Genomic DNA, 14,022 nt, shown 5'->3' with positions numbered 1-14,022 from the left:
AGCAGCCAGGAGGAGGTGTGTAGGAAGGTTTTTCTTCTAAGCACCTGACCCCTTGCTTCTCCTCAGCTCAGAGTACAGGAAGACAAGGACAAAATGTCGCAGACTATGATGGAATGCAGCGTGGAGACCATCATCAACATTTTCCATCAGTACTCCACGCGCCTGGGGCACCCAGACCGACTGAACCAGAAAGAATTCAGCCAGATGGTGAAGAAGGAGCTGCCTAATTTCCTCAAGGTAGGGCTGGACTCCTGGCCACTATGTGCCGAGAGGAAGAGAAAAGCTGGGGGAGAGGCGACTAGTTAGGTAGACAAGAAGGTGACATTTGAGCTGAGACCTGAATGTGTGAGAGGAGAGAAGCCCAGGGAGGAGGAGAGACGCTGTGGGGGGAGGAGCCTTGGCAGAAGCCAGGAGACTGAGCCCCAGATGGAGGCGGGAGCCCCGAGGGCACTCTTCTGATATCTGGATCTCCCGTAGGAAACAAACCCAGGGCATGTGCAGAGCCCCACCCAGCACAGCCTGTACACAGCACTCGGGGTGTGTGATGTACTTACTGATCTAAAAGGGATCAGGCAGTCCTCGGGAAAAGGAGGCTTGGTTCCCGCAGACCTGTTCTGTTTCTTTACACTTCTGGGGACTTTGGGGAACAGAGGCCTGGACTAGGAAGGGTGGCGCACCTGGGTACCAGTCTCAGGTCCACTCCTGGAGCGATGTCCTGGGGCAGGTGGCCAGCCCAACCTGGAGCCGCGCCCCCTCCCACCCCCCGGTGGGGTGGAGGGTTGCCACAGTAGGAGATATTAGGGATGCTGACAGGTCCCCATAGTGAGGACCTCAGCAAGCAGGACGCTGGGTCAGGCTAGACCGCAGAGGGTGGTGCTGGCGAAGCTTCCTCCGTGTGAGGCCTGTGCCTGCCCTCCCGCCCCACGTCCCGTGTCGGAGGCAGTGACAGGCCAGGAGGGGCAGCTGGGACCTTGCCAATGGGCTGCTACCCATTGGATGGCTGGTCTTCCCCAGGGCAATGGCAAGCGTGCAGAAAGAATAGACGGTGCAGAGGCATAGCAGGAGGGAAGGCCTGGGAGAGGAGCTTGGCTCCCCCAGGTTCTGGAGGGGACTTAGCTGCCATGCCCAGGCCAGCGAGTGGCATAGCTGGGACTCGCTGGAGCTCGCTCTGCCTGGCCTGGATCCTCATCTCCCCGTGCCACCCTCCGCACACGTTATCTCACCCTTGGGTCAACGGAGCACCCACGCTGCTCCCTGTCCTTACACAAGGGCCCGATCATCTTGTTTTCCTCAAGTGCTTCCTGCTACACAGGTTGAAATGAGTGTCACTAATTTGTGACCGTGAGAGGGAAGGGAGAGGCAAGGAAGGGAGGGCCCGGCCGAGTGGACAGGAGCAGAGGGGAGGGGACGAGATGGGCTCTGAGTCAGCCCCGGGTGGTGTGCGGGATAACTGGAAAGTAAATGGCGCCCCGTCAATGGTCATTTTTAATTTGGGGTTGAGGCCCAGAAGCCAGGTTTCCCAGTGCCTTTGCCATCGGGTCTTTAGCTGTGCTGCCTGCCCCTGGTCCTGGCCACCCCCAGCCCTGACCACCCTGTCTCCCAACCTGCAGAAGGAGAAGAGGAATGAAGCACTCATTAGGGACATCCTGGAGGACCTGGACACCAGCGGAGACAAGGACCTGAGCTTCGAGGAGTTCATCACCCTGGTGGGCAGGCTGACAGAGGCCTCCCACGAGGAGATGCACAAGAACACCCCCAAGGGGCACGGCCACGCCCATGGGCCAGGCTTCGGGGGGTCTGGCCGCAACCCCTGCAAAACCCAGGGTGGCAACCAGGGTGGCGGCCACGGCCACAGCCATGATGGCCACGGCCATAGCCATGATGGCCACGGCCACAGCCATGATGGCCACGGCCACAGCCACTAATCAGGAGGCAGGCCACCCTGTCCCTGCCAATCCAGGGCCCCGGGCTGTGTGCACACAGCTGAGGCGGTGGCCCGAGTTGCAGGGCTGGGGTTGAGATGAATAAAGAGTTCCTCCAAGTCAGGGCTCTGTGTGCTCCTTCCACCCGCTCTGCAGCCTGTCCTTCCTGGGGCTCTGGCTTAGACTCCGTGCCCCTTCCCGGGGCTCTGGCTTAGACTCCGTGCCCCTTCCCGGGGCAGAGCCCCTTCATTCAGCCCTTCATTTGCAGTCACAAGAGGAGAAGCCTCAACAACGTGGTCCTGTTCTGAGTCCCTTGCGCTCGCCTCCCTGACCATTTTCTCACCTCTGACCTCAGGCCCTGCTGCTCAGGGCCTCGTCACCCCAGCCCAGCTCAGGACTTCCCTGTGCAACCTGTCAAATGGGCCCTGGCCACCGCAGAAAGCGAAAAAAGGGCACCCCATCTCCTCCACATGCCAGCCGCCACCACACCACCCACCCAGCCACAGCCCCCTTCACCAATGCTGCCCACACTGCCGTCTCTCTGCGGCTGGAACCTGGTGCCTCTGGGAGGTTCAGACAGGCCCTGGACAGGCTGAGTCTGAGGAGAGCCCTAGAGTCTGGGCATTGGAGACAGGGCCAAGTTGGGGGTGTTTGTCTATCAGTGAAGTTCTGAGTCCACGGGAGCAGTTGGTGCCTCTTGAGTGAGGGGTCTCTCCTCTTCCCCGTGGACACTGGAGCAGGTGTGCACGGGGGTGAAAGTCGGGGAGTCCAGCCCATGCCCAGCAGGCCTGTGGGGAGGTTGCACTCTGGGCCCAGCGAGCCTGTCGGGCCTGGTTCCAAGCCTGAGAGCAAACTGAGCTCCCCAAGGAGGCCAGGTTCCTGCAGCCCCAGGTCAGCAGGCACTTCTCTACAAAGCCTGTAGTCGGGCCTGGCTCCCGGCCTCCGCCCTCCGCAGCCTCCAGACCCAACCGCTCACTTCAGAGACATCCCAGTGACTCCTGCCACCAGCCCTGCCCTGTGGCCGGAGAGCGCCAGCCTGTGCCCTTTCCCAGTTCATCTCCAGGCTGGGGTGCGCCCTCCAAAGACCACAGCCCAGACGCAGTTGTCTGCCCTGCCCTGTCCTTCCACAGAGAAAAGACGGACCCCATTGGGGTCGGGGAGGAAGATCCACAGACATCCATCCCCCGAGTTACCATGAAGAAAGCCAGGTGCAGAGTGGGGAGGGACCAGCCCAGACTCCTACGGTGGTGGCGCTGGCCGAGACAGTGCAGAGAGGAAGGGCTGCAACCATCTTCTCCCCGGGCTCATCTCCCAGCTCATCCCCAGCGCTGAGCATGGAGAAAGGAGCTGCGGGTCGGAGGGCAGATGGCAGCTCCCCCACTTGGCCTGGCTGCAGCCGGCCAGGCTGACCCTGCTCTAGGGCCCAGGGGCCTCTGCCATGGGGTGCAGATCTCAGGGCTCCTGCTGCAGGGCAGAGGGTGTTTCCAGCACTGCTCCAGGCTGTGAGCTGGGGGAACCATTTAGAAGCCCCTCCCCCCGCAGCCCCCCTTCCCTCCCCCCTTTCCTTCCCTGCCTGACTTGGAGACATGACAACTGTAGACACTCAGCTACTGAGGGCGCTGCTCAGCCACTCTCCTGCCCATATAGGGGTCACCCCTCTGCCTACAGCTTGGTAGGGGCAAGAGAACCGCCTGGGAGCTGGAGGCCTGGCTTCTATCAGTGGCTTTGCCAGGACTCCATGTTTTGGGTAAAGTAGGGTAGGGTAGGAGAGGGAGCAGGAGAGAGGGGGAGAAGAGGAGCAAGGGAAAGGGGCAGGGGCTGGGAGGGGAGGGGAATGCATAAATATGTCTGTGACTGCCTCCCACTAGACCCGTGGTTGGCTTGCCGAGCCGCCGTTTGCCGACCACTGCACTAGACTGTGAACTCCAAGTTGGTGCCATCTGGCTTATTCTCTGTTTTTTCCCCAGCACCTGGGGTGATGGCTGGTACATAGCAGCTTCTCAACCAATGTTGACTGTACAAATGTCCTCAGATTTCTGGAATGTTCCATGCTCTCTCCTCCGGGAAGGGTGTGGAGAAAGGGGGGTTGGATTGAATTCACAGATGGAAGATTTCTGGGTGTCATCGGGCAGGTAGGGGCAGCAGGGTGGTAGGGCCTGCAGCCCCCTCCCAGCTGTGTTCCATCTCACCAGCCTGCATCTACTGCACACTACAAGTTCTGTTTGAAGGAAGGGATTTGTCTGGAGAAAAAGTTGGCAAATTGTTGATTTAACCCAGCCTGCCCCACCCCACGCTGGAGTGATTCTCCACAACGTGCCTGCCAAGTGGTTGGCAGGGCCCTGCCCGCACCGCTCCAGGGAAGGGAGTTCCCTCTTGGCACTGCCACTTAGAAAGTCTGTTCTTACACTAAGCCTGAACCTGTCTCCTGGTGCCCGCTGGGCATGAACGCCACTTTCCCTCCCCATCCACGGGGCACAGAAAAACCCTCACCCTTCCATCTACGCAGCCGCCCGTCCACGTCTTCAAAACACTTCCCTTCCTGGCACCCAGGCTTTCTCTGGCCTCCACCCCTTTGCACCAAGAATGCCCTCCACACCCTGGGGTCTCTGCGTCACTGTCTCCATGACGACTTCCCTGACCAGCCCCCTTCCTCGAGCATATAGAGCAGCGGGTCTCAAACTAGGCCCCCGGGCCAAATGCAAATACAAATATTGTATTTGTTCCCGTTTTGTTTTTTAACTTCAAAATAAGATATGTGCAGTGTGCACAGGAATTTGTTCATAGTTTTTTTTTAAACTATAGTCTGGCCCTCCAACGGTCTGAGGGACAGGGAACTGGCCCCCTGTTTAAAAAGTTTGAGGACCCCTGATATAGAGGCTCCCTCGGCCAGGCCCATGCAACTCTCTGATACTTCTACCCCTGCACTTCTAATATGGAATTGGAGCCCCTGAAGGCAAGGACTATGGCTGATTGGCAGCATACATAGCCCAGGTGCCAGGAGGGAGCAAGCTGGGTGAGCCTTACTGAGTGAAGGTGGGTGGTCCTAGGCCTGATGGAGCTGGAGGGGGAGGTGGGGACAGCTTTGGGCATTAGGGGCACGCGCACGTGGGACCTAAAGGCTGGGAGAGAGTGGAACAGCAGGATGGCAGGGGACTGAGCTTCTGGAAGCTGAGTTCTCCCTTTGCCTCAGTGCTCTGCTAGCTCATTCTGAGAGTAGGAGATTGTTCTAGAATCTAGACCCAGGGGAAGGCCTGGCGCAGCAAGCCCCTTTACACAGCCCCATGGGGTTTTCCTTAAGAGAGCTGCTCACGGTGCGTGAGCCCCTTCCATCCTGTGAGCCCCTCCCATTCCAAGAAAACTGTTTCTGTTGCTTAGAGGAGAGCTGGCCTCTTCCCTGAGACAGGGAGCAAGAGTGTCAGGGTCACGGTTAAGTAAGGTTCCACCCAGGTGAGAACGGGTGGCTGCCCCTAGGGTTTTTAATGCATCCTTTGGGAAATAAGAACTTTGGGGTCTCCCTGGCATCACAGTTTCTGAGGAACAGAGAACCTGTCATCAGAGGGCCCTGCTTCCCTTCGCTGTGGAACCTGAACTTCTGGATGGCTTTGGGGAGGGATGAGGAAGCAACAGTCGCAGCCTAAGCTGCAGGACTCTGCCCAGACACTCCGAGGCCTGGGCGATGCTCCCGGAACTAGGGGACAGATGACTGAGCACATCACTTACTTGTTGGTCCACTCATTCACTCACTCAATAGGACTAATCGCGCTCACTGTATGTCAGGCGCTAGAATGCTCAGACGGGCCCCAGGGTGAATAAGGCTTGTCCTGTTGTTAAGACACTCCCAGGCCTGCAGGACAGCAACTCAAACAAGTCTGACACAGAAGAGGAAAGACCAGGGAGGCGAAAACTTCCCTAAGACTTTGAGGTGGGAAGGCTGTCCTTCATCCGGGCTGTAGTGGTGGAAGGCAACAATTAGAGTAGCTTCAAGCGTGGGGGCAGCAGGCGTCCCCCCTCAAAATCAGGCAGGTGCTTGAGACAGAGAACATGTGTGCATGGGCCTGAAAGTGGGCAGAGGTGGGGTCTGGGCAGGAATGAGGAGCCTCGGGTTCGAGAGGAAGAGGGAGAGAGAGGAAAGTGGGCCGATGCTAGGCCACAGCAGGAGAAGGAGGGCAGGAGCAGTGGGGGTTTGGGGGGGGGGCTTGGAGGGGAGAATGACATTATTGGTGTTTAGAAGAGTCTCCCTGTGGGGTGTGGATTTGGGGTGGGAATGAGACCAACAGCACAAGGCCCAGGCGGGGGCTGCACCATCATCCAGGGGGCACTTCTCAGAGAAGATGGATTCAGCCGGGGTCTCCAATACCCCAGGCCCATCCCAACTAGGGGTCCACGCCCCACAACCCCCCGAGGATAAAGAAGATCATTTTGTGCTGTTTCCCAAGACCTTGCCCCAGCTTTCGCCAGCCCGGTGAGGTAATCTTACACAACCCTGACTCTGAAACAAACTCCAGAAAGCAACCTCAGGGTCCTGCCCTGCCTCCCAGCTGTTGCTGAAAACTTACATTTTCAGAAAGCCCATGTCATGGATTTTGACATGCCAGTGGCCAAAGTGACAACAGGACTGACACAACTGGTTGCTCAAGTTCTGTTGCCTCTTGGGGTTCAGGCCTGAAACAATCCCTCCACCCCAAGTCTTCCGTCAGATCCTGGGCCAGATTGAACCTGTCTCCCTCTCCCCACCCCACCCCCTTGCCCTCGGAGCATCACAGAGCCCTTCCATCCACAGGAGACTGGAGAAGTGGGCACCCACCAGAAAGGCCTCTGGCTCTGTGAGGAGGAGGGATGATTGATATGATTGACAACTGGAGGAGGGATGGGGACCAGTCTGAAGGCTGCTGTGGGACTAACTGAGCCTTAACTCTGCATCCTCAAGGGGCAACAGACAGCCAAGTAGATACGTTCAATATTATGTTGTGGGAAACAGAAAAACGAAGGTGGGTGATGAGCAGACACCCTGGGAGCACAGAGCAGGTGTTTCTGATGCCTTCTTGGCTGGGCTGCAGGCGGGGGGCACACAGGGGAGGGTGAGGGAGCTTCCTCGGGTTCATGCCCAGGTGAGATTTGCAAGGGCAGAACTTGAAACTCCGTGTGCCCAGCACTGTTAGGTAATGAGAGAAATCAGAGACACACAGGAAGTTGGGTTATACAACCTAGTTTGCTTTCTTTCAACTTTTGAAGGCTTCTCATTGGCCACGTTAAATGCTGAGTCCCAGATGTTCTCACTCCGGAGCTCCGGAGCCATCTTACTGAATCCCAAGCTTCTCCTAACTTCTAAAGCCTGATACCCAGGTAGGCTGGGCTTGCGGAGTGCCAGTGGCCTGCCAGAACTGTTTTCCTGAAGGGAATTGTACCCTAGAGAGTGGCACTGGTGTCCCCTATGCACACTGATGCCCTTGCCCAGAGGATGCTGTCAGACTAACCTTTGTTGCTGGAGCCCAGCAGCTTGACTGGCAGGCGAGCCTCGGGGTCTCCAAGCTGAAAACTACTCTGGATGGGAGGTGGAAATGTGAGGGTGTGTGAGTGGAGGGCTCCCTGGAGGAGGGGACATTTGGGTGGGGCCTTTGTGGACAAGCAGGAGTTCCAGGGCTACAGAAGGGCCCAGCAGCCTGGCGCTAGCACAGAGCAGACACTTGACAATGTTTGTGAGTGAATGGAAGGGAGGGCACCTAGACAAAAAGAACAGCAGGACACCCGGTACAAATCTGAGAAGTCTGACAGTTCACAGGGAACCTGGAGAATGTTCTGGAATGGCTGCAGACTGGACAGGAGGCTGGTGGTGAGGTGCTGGAGAGGACAGGTCCAGTCTCCGTGGTCCTGTGCTTCTATTGGCCCTCGTGTCTGTTGGCTTGTTTCGTGGTACCTGGCGTCGTCAGGGGATGAGGCTGTGCATTTTCATGGAGGGACTAGATGTCACCTCATCCCAGCTTTGCACTTGAGAGATGAAAAGACTGAGGTCCAGAGAAGGGAGAGGCCCCTTGCCCAGACTCAGAGCCAAGAAGCAGCTGAGCTGGGAGGCTCACCTGGATGAGGGCTCTTCATTGCCCTCAGGTGCCGCTGATGGATTTCGACCAAGCTTGGGGGGTTCCTTAAATTTTTTTAAAATAAGATTTAAGTTCAACTTGTGGTTTAGTTGGTTATTTTCAAACAAAATCATGGCTAGTAAATGTTTTCAAAATGGCAAATACACTGAATTTTATTCTTGTGGGTTGTTTGTTTTACCAGATTTGAATACTATATCCCTCAGAAGTGATCACAGACATATGTGAGTGCATTGAGCAGGAATCCCAGTTTGCAGAACAGCAGCTGGGTCTAGTTTAGAGGCCTTGGGGGAAATATCACACCTAACTGCTAACTGCTCTTGGTTACTTGTCTAACACTGGTCAACCCTAACTGAATGGCTGACCCCTAAAAATAACCTCAGGCTTTGCTTTTGGTTTAAAATAAGCTTCCCCTGTAGTGGCTGCAGGAGAGAGAGAGAGGAGAGAGAGAGAGAGAGAGAGAGAGAGAGAGAGAGAGAGGAGAGAGAGAGAGAGAGAGAGAGAGAGAGAGAGAGAGAGAGAGAGAGATGCTGACCGCTGGCCAGCTACAACTATTACCTCCTATGTGCTAGTAAATTACTGTCTACTGAGTGCTCACGCGGTATCAGGTGCTGTGCTAAAGTGCTTTACAATGCCGTTAGATGATCTGATCCTCACTCAACTCTTGGAGGTGCTATTGTTATTCCCATTTCATAGATGAGGGAACTGAGGCTTAGAGATTTTAAATAACTTGTTCAAGGTTTCACAATTAGTAAGTAGTAGAACGAAGCTCTGAAACCAGAAATTTAACTTCAATATTCATACTCTTGGCCACTAACTACCCTTTTAATCCCAAGAATTGCACTGAATAAACAAAGACAAACTTACCCCCAACCCCAATATAAAGCTCTCCTTCTTCTCACTTTCCCTAAATCTGTGAGAACTGGCTCTAGCAAGTTACCTAATGTTTCTTTTTTTTTTAATCTGTTTTTATTGATTTTAGAGAGGATGGAAGGGAGAGGGATACAGAGATAGAAACACCGATGAGAAAGAGACATCAATAGGCTGCCTCCTGCATGCCCCCCACGGAGGATCAAGCCCACAACCTGGGCATGTGTCCTGACCTGGAATTGAACCAGGAACCTCTTAGTTCATGGGTCTACACTCAACCACAGAGCCACACCAGCCAGGCTGCCTAATCTCTCTTAAATTTTGTCACAAACTCTGTCCTTCTGACCTGTTCCTCTAGCTGAAGAGGGGCTGGGGACCAACTTCTGGAAGGTTTGCCAGAGCTCAAGACTGTGCCCGGCTGCTATTCCTTTCTCCTCCTCCTCCTCCTCCTCCTTCTTCTTCAAATTAAACTTATTGGGGTGACATTGGTTAATAAGATTATATGGGTTTTAAGTGTACATTTCTGATACATGACCCATATATTGCATTGTGTGTCCACCACCCAAAGTCAAGTCATCTTCCATCACCATTTATTGGTCCCCTTTACCCTTTACTCCCTCCCACACCCTTCCTTTTGGTAACTGCCATACTGTTGCCTATGTCTATGAGTTTCGGTTTTATATCCCACATATGAGTGAAATCATATGGTTCTTAGCTTTTTCTGATTGACTTATTTCACTTAGCATAATATTCTCAAGGTCCATTCATGTTAATTTCCTCAAATTATGGCTTCAAGTAATATGGCTGCAAGTACATATGCGATGACAAGTGTGGCCCCATTATATTTCTCTTGGCCAGGGCTACTCTGGAGAATCCCTCCTTGGCTGGTCTCTCTGCATCTACTCTTGCCTGCCTCTGGCTAGCTCTTCTCCACCAAGGCAGCCAGAGTAATCCTTTGCAAACATAGGTGAAATCATCTTGCTCCCTCACTCAAAAACCCCCAGTGGCTCCCGAGTGCTACCCAACATCCGCAGATAGGGCCTGCTCCCTGCTCCTTCTAGGCGCACACCTCCCACCACCTCCATGTCAGCCCCTGCTCATTGCCTTCGGTGCTGTTCTTTGAGCAAGCCAAACATATGTTCACCCCTGGGCCTTAGCTGCACTTCAAGGAACTCTTGGACCCCAGAGATCTGCACGCTGCTCTCCTTCCTATCTTTCAGATTTCCGCTCACATGCATTCCTTAGTCATCTTTTCTAAACAACACCCTTCCTCCCCCAATCTTACTTCCCTACTTTAGCTTTCTTCATATCACCTATCATTACCTACCGCTGTATCATAATATATATTTTTATTTCTTTGTCTATTTATTTTCTATCCCCTCCCCACTAGAATGCAAGCCCCAAGAGGACAGAAATTTTGTGTCTTTGGTCTCTGGCTATCATAGAATATTTGTAGAATGAATGAATAAATGCATACGTGGTGGACATTTAATAAATAGGTGGTAAACAAATGGACAAACAGAGGAGGGGATCTCGGGGGTCTAAATGAGGCCTGTCACAATAGCAGGGGTAAGTTGTCATCAAGTTTGAAAGCCAGGGACATGGAAAGAAAAGAAGTGCACAGACACGGTTAAGAACTTTTCAAGCATACGTTTATTAACTCTCACTCCCCTCAGTTCTTCTTGCAGACATTGCTGGGGAAAAGCCACTCAGAGCTGCTTACTCTTTGTGGATATTTTCATGGGTAGTCATCAGCACCTTGGACACCAGTGCCACAAATTCATTAAAGGTGACCTGTCCATCTCGATCAGCATCCAGTTCTTGGAATATCTTGTCAATGGTGGCTTGATCTTTGGTGTTCTAGGAGAAGGGGGCAGCAGACAAAGTGAGTTCAGACTCTCCCTCCCCCTTTCCCATCCTCAGAACTCAGCTTAGAGAGGCCCAGGGACATTCATTCATTGGCCAAAACTGTGTAGGGGAATCCAATGTGACAAAACAGAAGGCAGAGAGGCAACCGTCATGAGCCATGTAGTTCGCTAATCCACCCCCTTTCCCTGCCCCACCCTTCTCCACCTCAGCTATGTGCAAACACTTCCAGAAGGGGAGAGAGTACAGCCTGAGGGACAGAGTGAGTTAACCCAGAGAGGGAGGCGGGGTCCTTCCCCCCAGCAGAGGGAAAGCTCCCTTGGTGCTGAAATTGGGGCTGAACCCACCCACGTCCTTGTTTCTCTATCATCCTTCAGTCCTCAAGGTGAAGTGGGGTGGAGGGAGGTAGTTCACCATGATGGGCGTCACCCACCTTGATTGTGTTGGCAAGTTCCTTTGTGATCAGCTGCTTCAGCTCACGCTTGTTGAGGGTGTCAAAATCTCCCACCCGAACTGAGTACTGGTGGAAGACATTGATGACTCCCTCCAGGTGGTCTTCCAGCTTAGTCATCTTCTCAAACCTCACGTTAACCTTCAGGAGACAAGGCAGTTCTAGGACAGTTCCTCCCCCACCCCCTGACCCCCTCTCCCTTCTCTTTCTGCATTGAAAGTTTAAACAAGGGATGGCTTCCCCCTGCATCGGCTTTGTGTTCTCTCTGCTCTCCATTTGTGGATTGAATGAGGGAGGACATATAATACCGTCTAACGTTGAAAAGAATCAGCCTCAACTGCCACAGTGGTCCATGTCCCCGTAACTCCTGGATAGTATAACCAGAGAGTGTTGCTCACTCAAGCTCAGCTGGGAAGGGTTCTGTGGTTCCCCAGCTGTTCCTTTTCCCCAAGTGAAAGGCCACGGGTCCCTTGTAGACATTCACCGGCCCGCCCGCCTTTGCCATCCTAAGTCCTGAGACTGGGTCCACCTCGCTCAGCAAGAGCTGTTCTCCTTGGTCCAAAATGCAGTTGGCTCTTTACTCCTTAAGGTACATAAATATCTAACTATTATGTTGTACACCTGAAAATAATATTGCATGTCAACTATAATTGAAAAATAAAATTCAAATTAAAAAAACCTTTTTTTAATGTAGTCATCCCAGAGGAGCTCCAGCAAGCGGAAGATTGTGGCTTCCCACAGCCTGCAACATGGCCCCCTACCATCACCACTCTGAGAACCCCCAAGGGCCCAGCAAGGAAAGGACACTTACCCTCAATGCACAGGAGAGTGGAGCTCTAGCAAGAAGTAAGCACTGGTGAGGAGCACCGAGCAGGGAAGGTTTTTATAAGGCACTCTGGCCTCTCCTTTGACCACAAGTGAGGAAACTTCTCTGATTCATCTGTCTTGAGGCAATAGCTGGTACACACTCTGTTGCTCAATACAAGGTTCAAACCTGTGACTTTGACCGCAACACAAGAAGTTCAGGTTGTACCCATCACACCCCCTGCTCAGCCTGAAGCAGAACATCCAACCCCACCCTATACACACACACAAGTGCCTCACACATTTCTCAGCTCTAGGGCAGGACCCAGCCTTCAGCTCTAACTCAGTTTCCTGCTTCCTAATAAAAGGCCAGGGGAGCAAGTTTCACTGCCTGGATGGCTCCTACCTGAAAAGGAAGGACTGGGGGAGGCATTTGCTGTGTCCATTACCCCCCAAATAATAACGATGATAAAAACGAAGTGAGCATGTAATCCTGAAACAGAAAAGGGATGTTGGTTTAAAACTAAGGAAATCTGAATAAAGTACAGAATTTTAGTTCATAATAATATATCAAGAGCAGTTCACTAATTGTAACAAATGTACCAGATGAATGTGGAATGTTCACAAGAGGGGAAACGTGTACAGGTGTATGGGAACTGCCTATATTATCTCCTCAGTTTTTGCCTAAATCTAAAATGTTTCTAAAAGCCCTGGCCAGTTTGGCTCACTGGATAGTGTCAGCCTACGAACTGAAGGATCCCAGTTACAGACTCAATCCTGTGCAGAAGGCAACCAATGTGACTCACTGGATAGTGTCAGCCTACGAACTGAAGGGTCCCGGTTACAGGCTCAATCCTGTGCAGAAGGCAACCAATCAATGTGTCTCTCTCTCATCGAAGTTTCTCTCTGTCTCTCCTCCTCCCTTCCACTTTCTCTAAAAATAATGGAAAAATATCCTCAGGTGAGGATTCATAATAATAATAATAAAGTTAAAAAGTAAATAAAATGCTTCTAAAAAATAAAGTCTACGTGTTGTTGAAAGCGAGCATGTATTGAGCACTTATGACATGCCAGACACTGCTTGACACCACCTTCCCTTAGTTCTCCAGAGAGCCCTGAGGGGCATGTTCATAGTGTGCCCATTCTGCAGATGAAGGAAATAAGTTTAGAGAGGCTAAGTAACTTTTTAAAGGGCCAAACCCTAATTTGTCTGCTCTCAAAACCTCTGCCATTGTTGCCATTTTCCCCCTAAAGTAAGAATCGTTTTTTAGTTATTAAAAAAAATAATACATGCTCATAATTTTTGGTAGATGCACTCTGATCTTTTTCTTCCAGTTTTCCCCCTAATGCAGTCAATTCTTGATTAGCCTTTTAAAAATTCTTTCCTTGATGTACCCCCACCACTCCCCATCCTCTCCCCCACATGGGAAGTCCCTAGGTTCAGGGTCAGAGCAGCACAAATTCCATGATGCCCTCTTGGAATTTGGTATTCGATGGGTTCAGACACCTTCCTAAATCATAACACAGAGAATTCACCTCACAGGACCCAGGTGGGGCGTACTGAGTGGGGTTCAGGCCAAGATTGGAACCCGGATCCCACACTGGGCTGGGGTCTGATGGAAGGGTGCTTTGCAGGCCACAGTGGGGGTGAGGGAGTCAGTTCTGTGCCCTTGGGCAAGCCCTTGACTTCTGTGAGCCCCTTTCTTCATTTGTGTGGCCATCTCACTGGCCTCATTTAGTTCCCAGAATTGCGATAAGGCCCAGCTGGGAGACTATGTGAGAAAGTGCTTAAAAACAATGAAGTGCGATGTTTAAATTTTACTTTTGCCCTTACCCACCCATCATGGATGTGGATCATTCAGACCGGCTAGCATATATGTGAGTCCAGAGCCAGCCTTCCAGGGGCCGGGTCACTGGCCACTGGGAGTCTCCTACAAGTGACCTTTCTCCTCTGTGTCCTAACAGTGGTCCCGGGGTGGAGGGGCCTGCATGCTGGTCTTCCCTCTGCCGAAGCTGC

The 14,022-nt window shown here is 52.7% G+C and overlaps 2 protein-coding genes across 2 annotated transcripts in view; one reads left to right on the top strand and one right to left on the bottom strand.

The window, feature by feature from the left end:
* S100A9 (S100 calcium binding protein A9) overlaps nt 1–2,042 on the top strand; it is a 2,480-nt gene extending 438 nt beyond the window's left edge. Inside the window, exons 2-3 of the mRNA XM_006755584.2 lie at nt 67–237; nt 1,611–2,042. Of these exons, the coding sequence (XP_006755647.1) occupies nt 94–237; nt 1,611–1,925 (459 nt within the window). The 5' untranslated portion in view covers nt 67–93 and the 3' untranslated portion in view covers nt 1,926–2,042. The remainder of the gene's footprint in view (nt 1–66; nt 238–1,610) is intronic.
* An 8,477-nt stretch (nt 2,043–10,519) lies between these two features.
* On the bottom strand, nt 10,520–12,119 carry S100A12 (S100 calcium binding protein A12). The gene is made up of 3 exons (XM_006755583.2): nt 12,013–12,119; nt 11,184–11,342; nt 10,520–10,744 (listed from the first exon to the last, which is right to left on the bottom strand). Exons 2-3 carry the CDS (start codon nt 11,319–11,321, stop codon nt 10,604–10,606), a joined length of 279 nt encoding a protein of 92 aa, XP_006755646.1. The 5' UTR covers nt 11,322–11,342; nt 12,013–12,119; the 3' UTR covers nt 10,520–10,603.
* Between the last annotated feature and the right edge of the window lie 1,903 nt (nt 12,120–14,022).

This window comes from Myotis davidii, unplaced genomic scaffold (assembly GCF_000327345.1).
Source record: "Myotis davidii unplaced genomic scaffold, ASM32734v1 scaffold1734, whole genome shotgun sequence".
NCBI lineage: Eukaryota > Metazoa > Chordata > Mammalia > Chiroptera > Vespertilionidae > Myotis > Myotis davidii.
The sequence above is the reverse complement of the archived record's forward strand: the minus strand, read 5'-3'. Positions and strand labels throughout refer to the sequence as shown.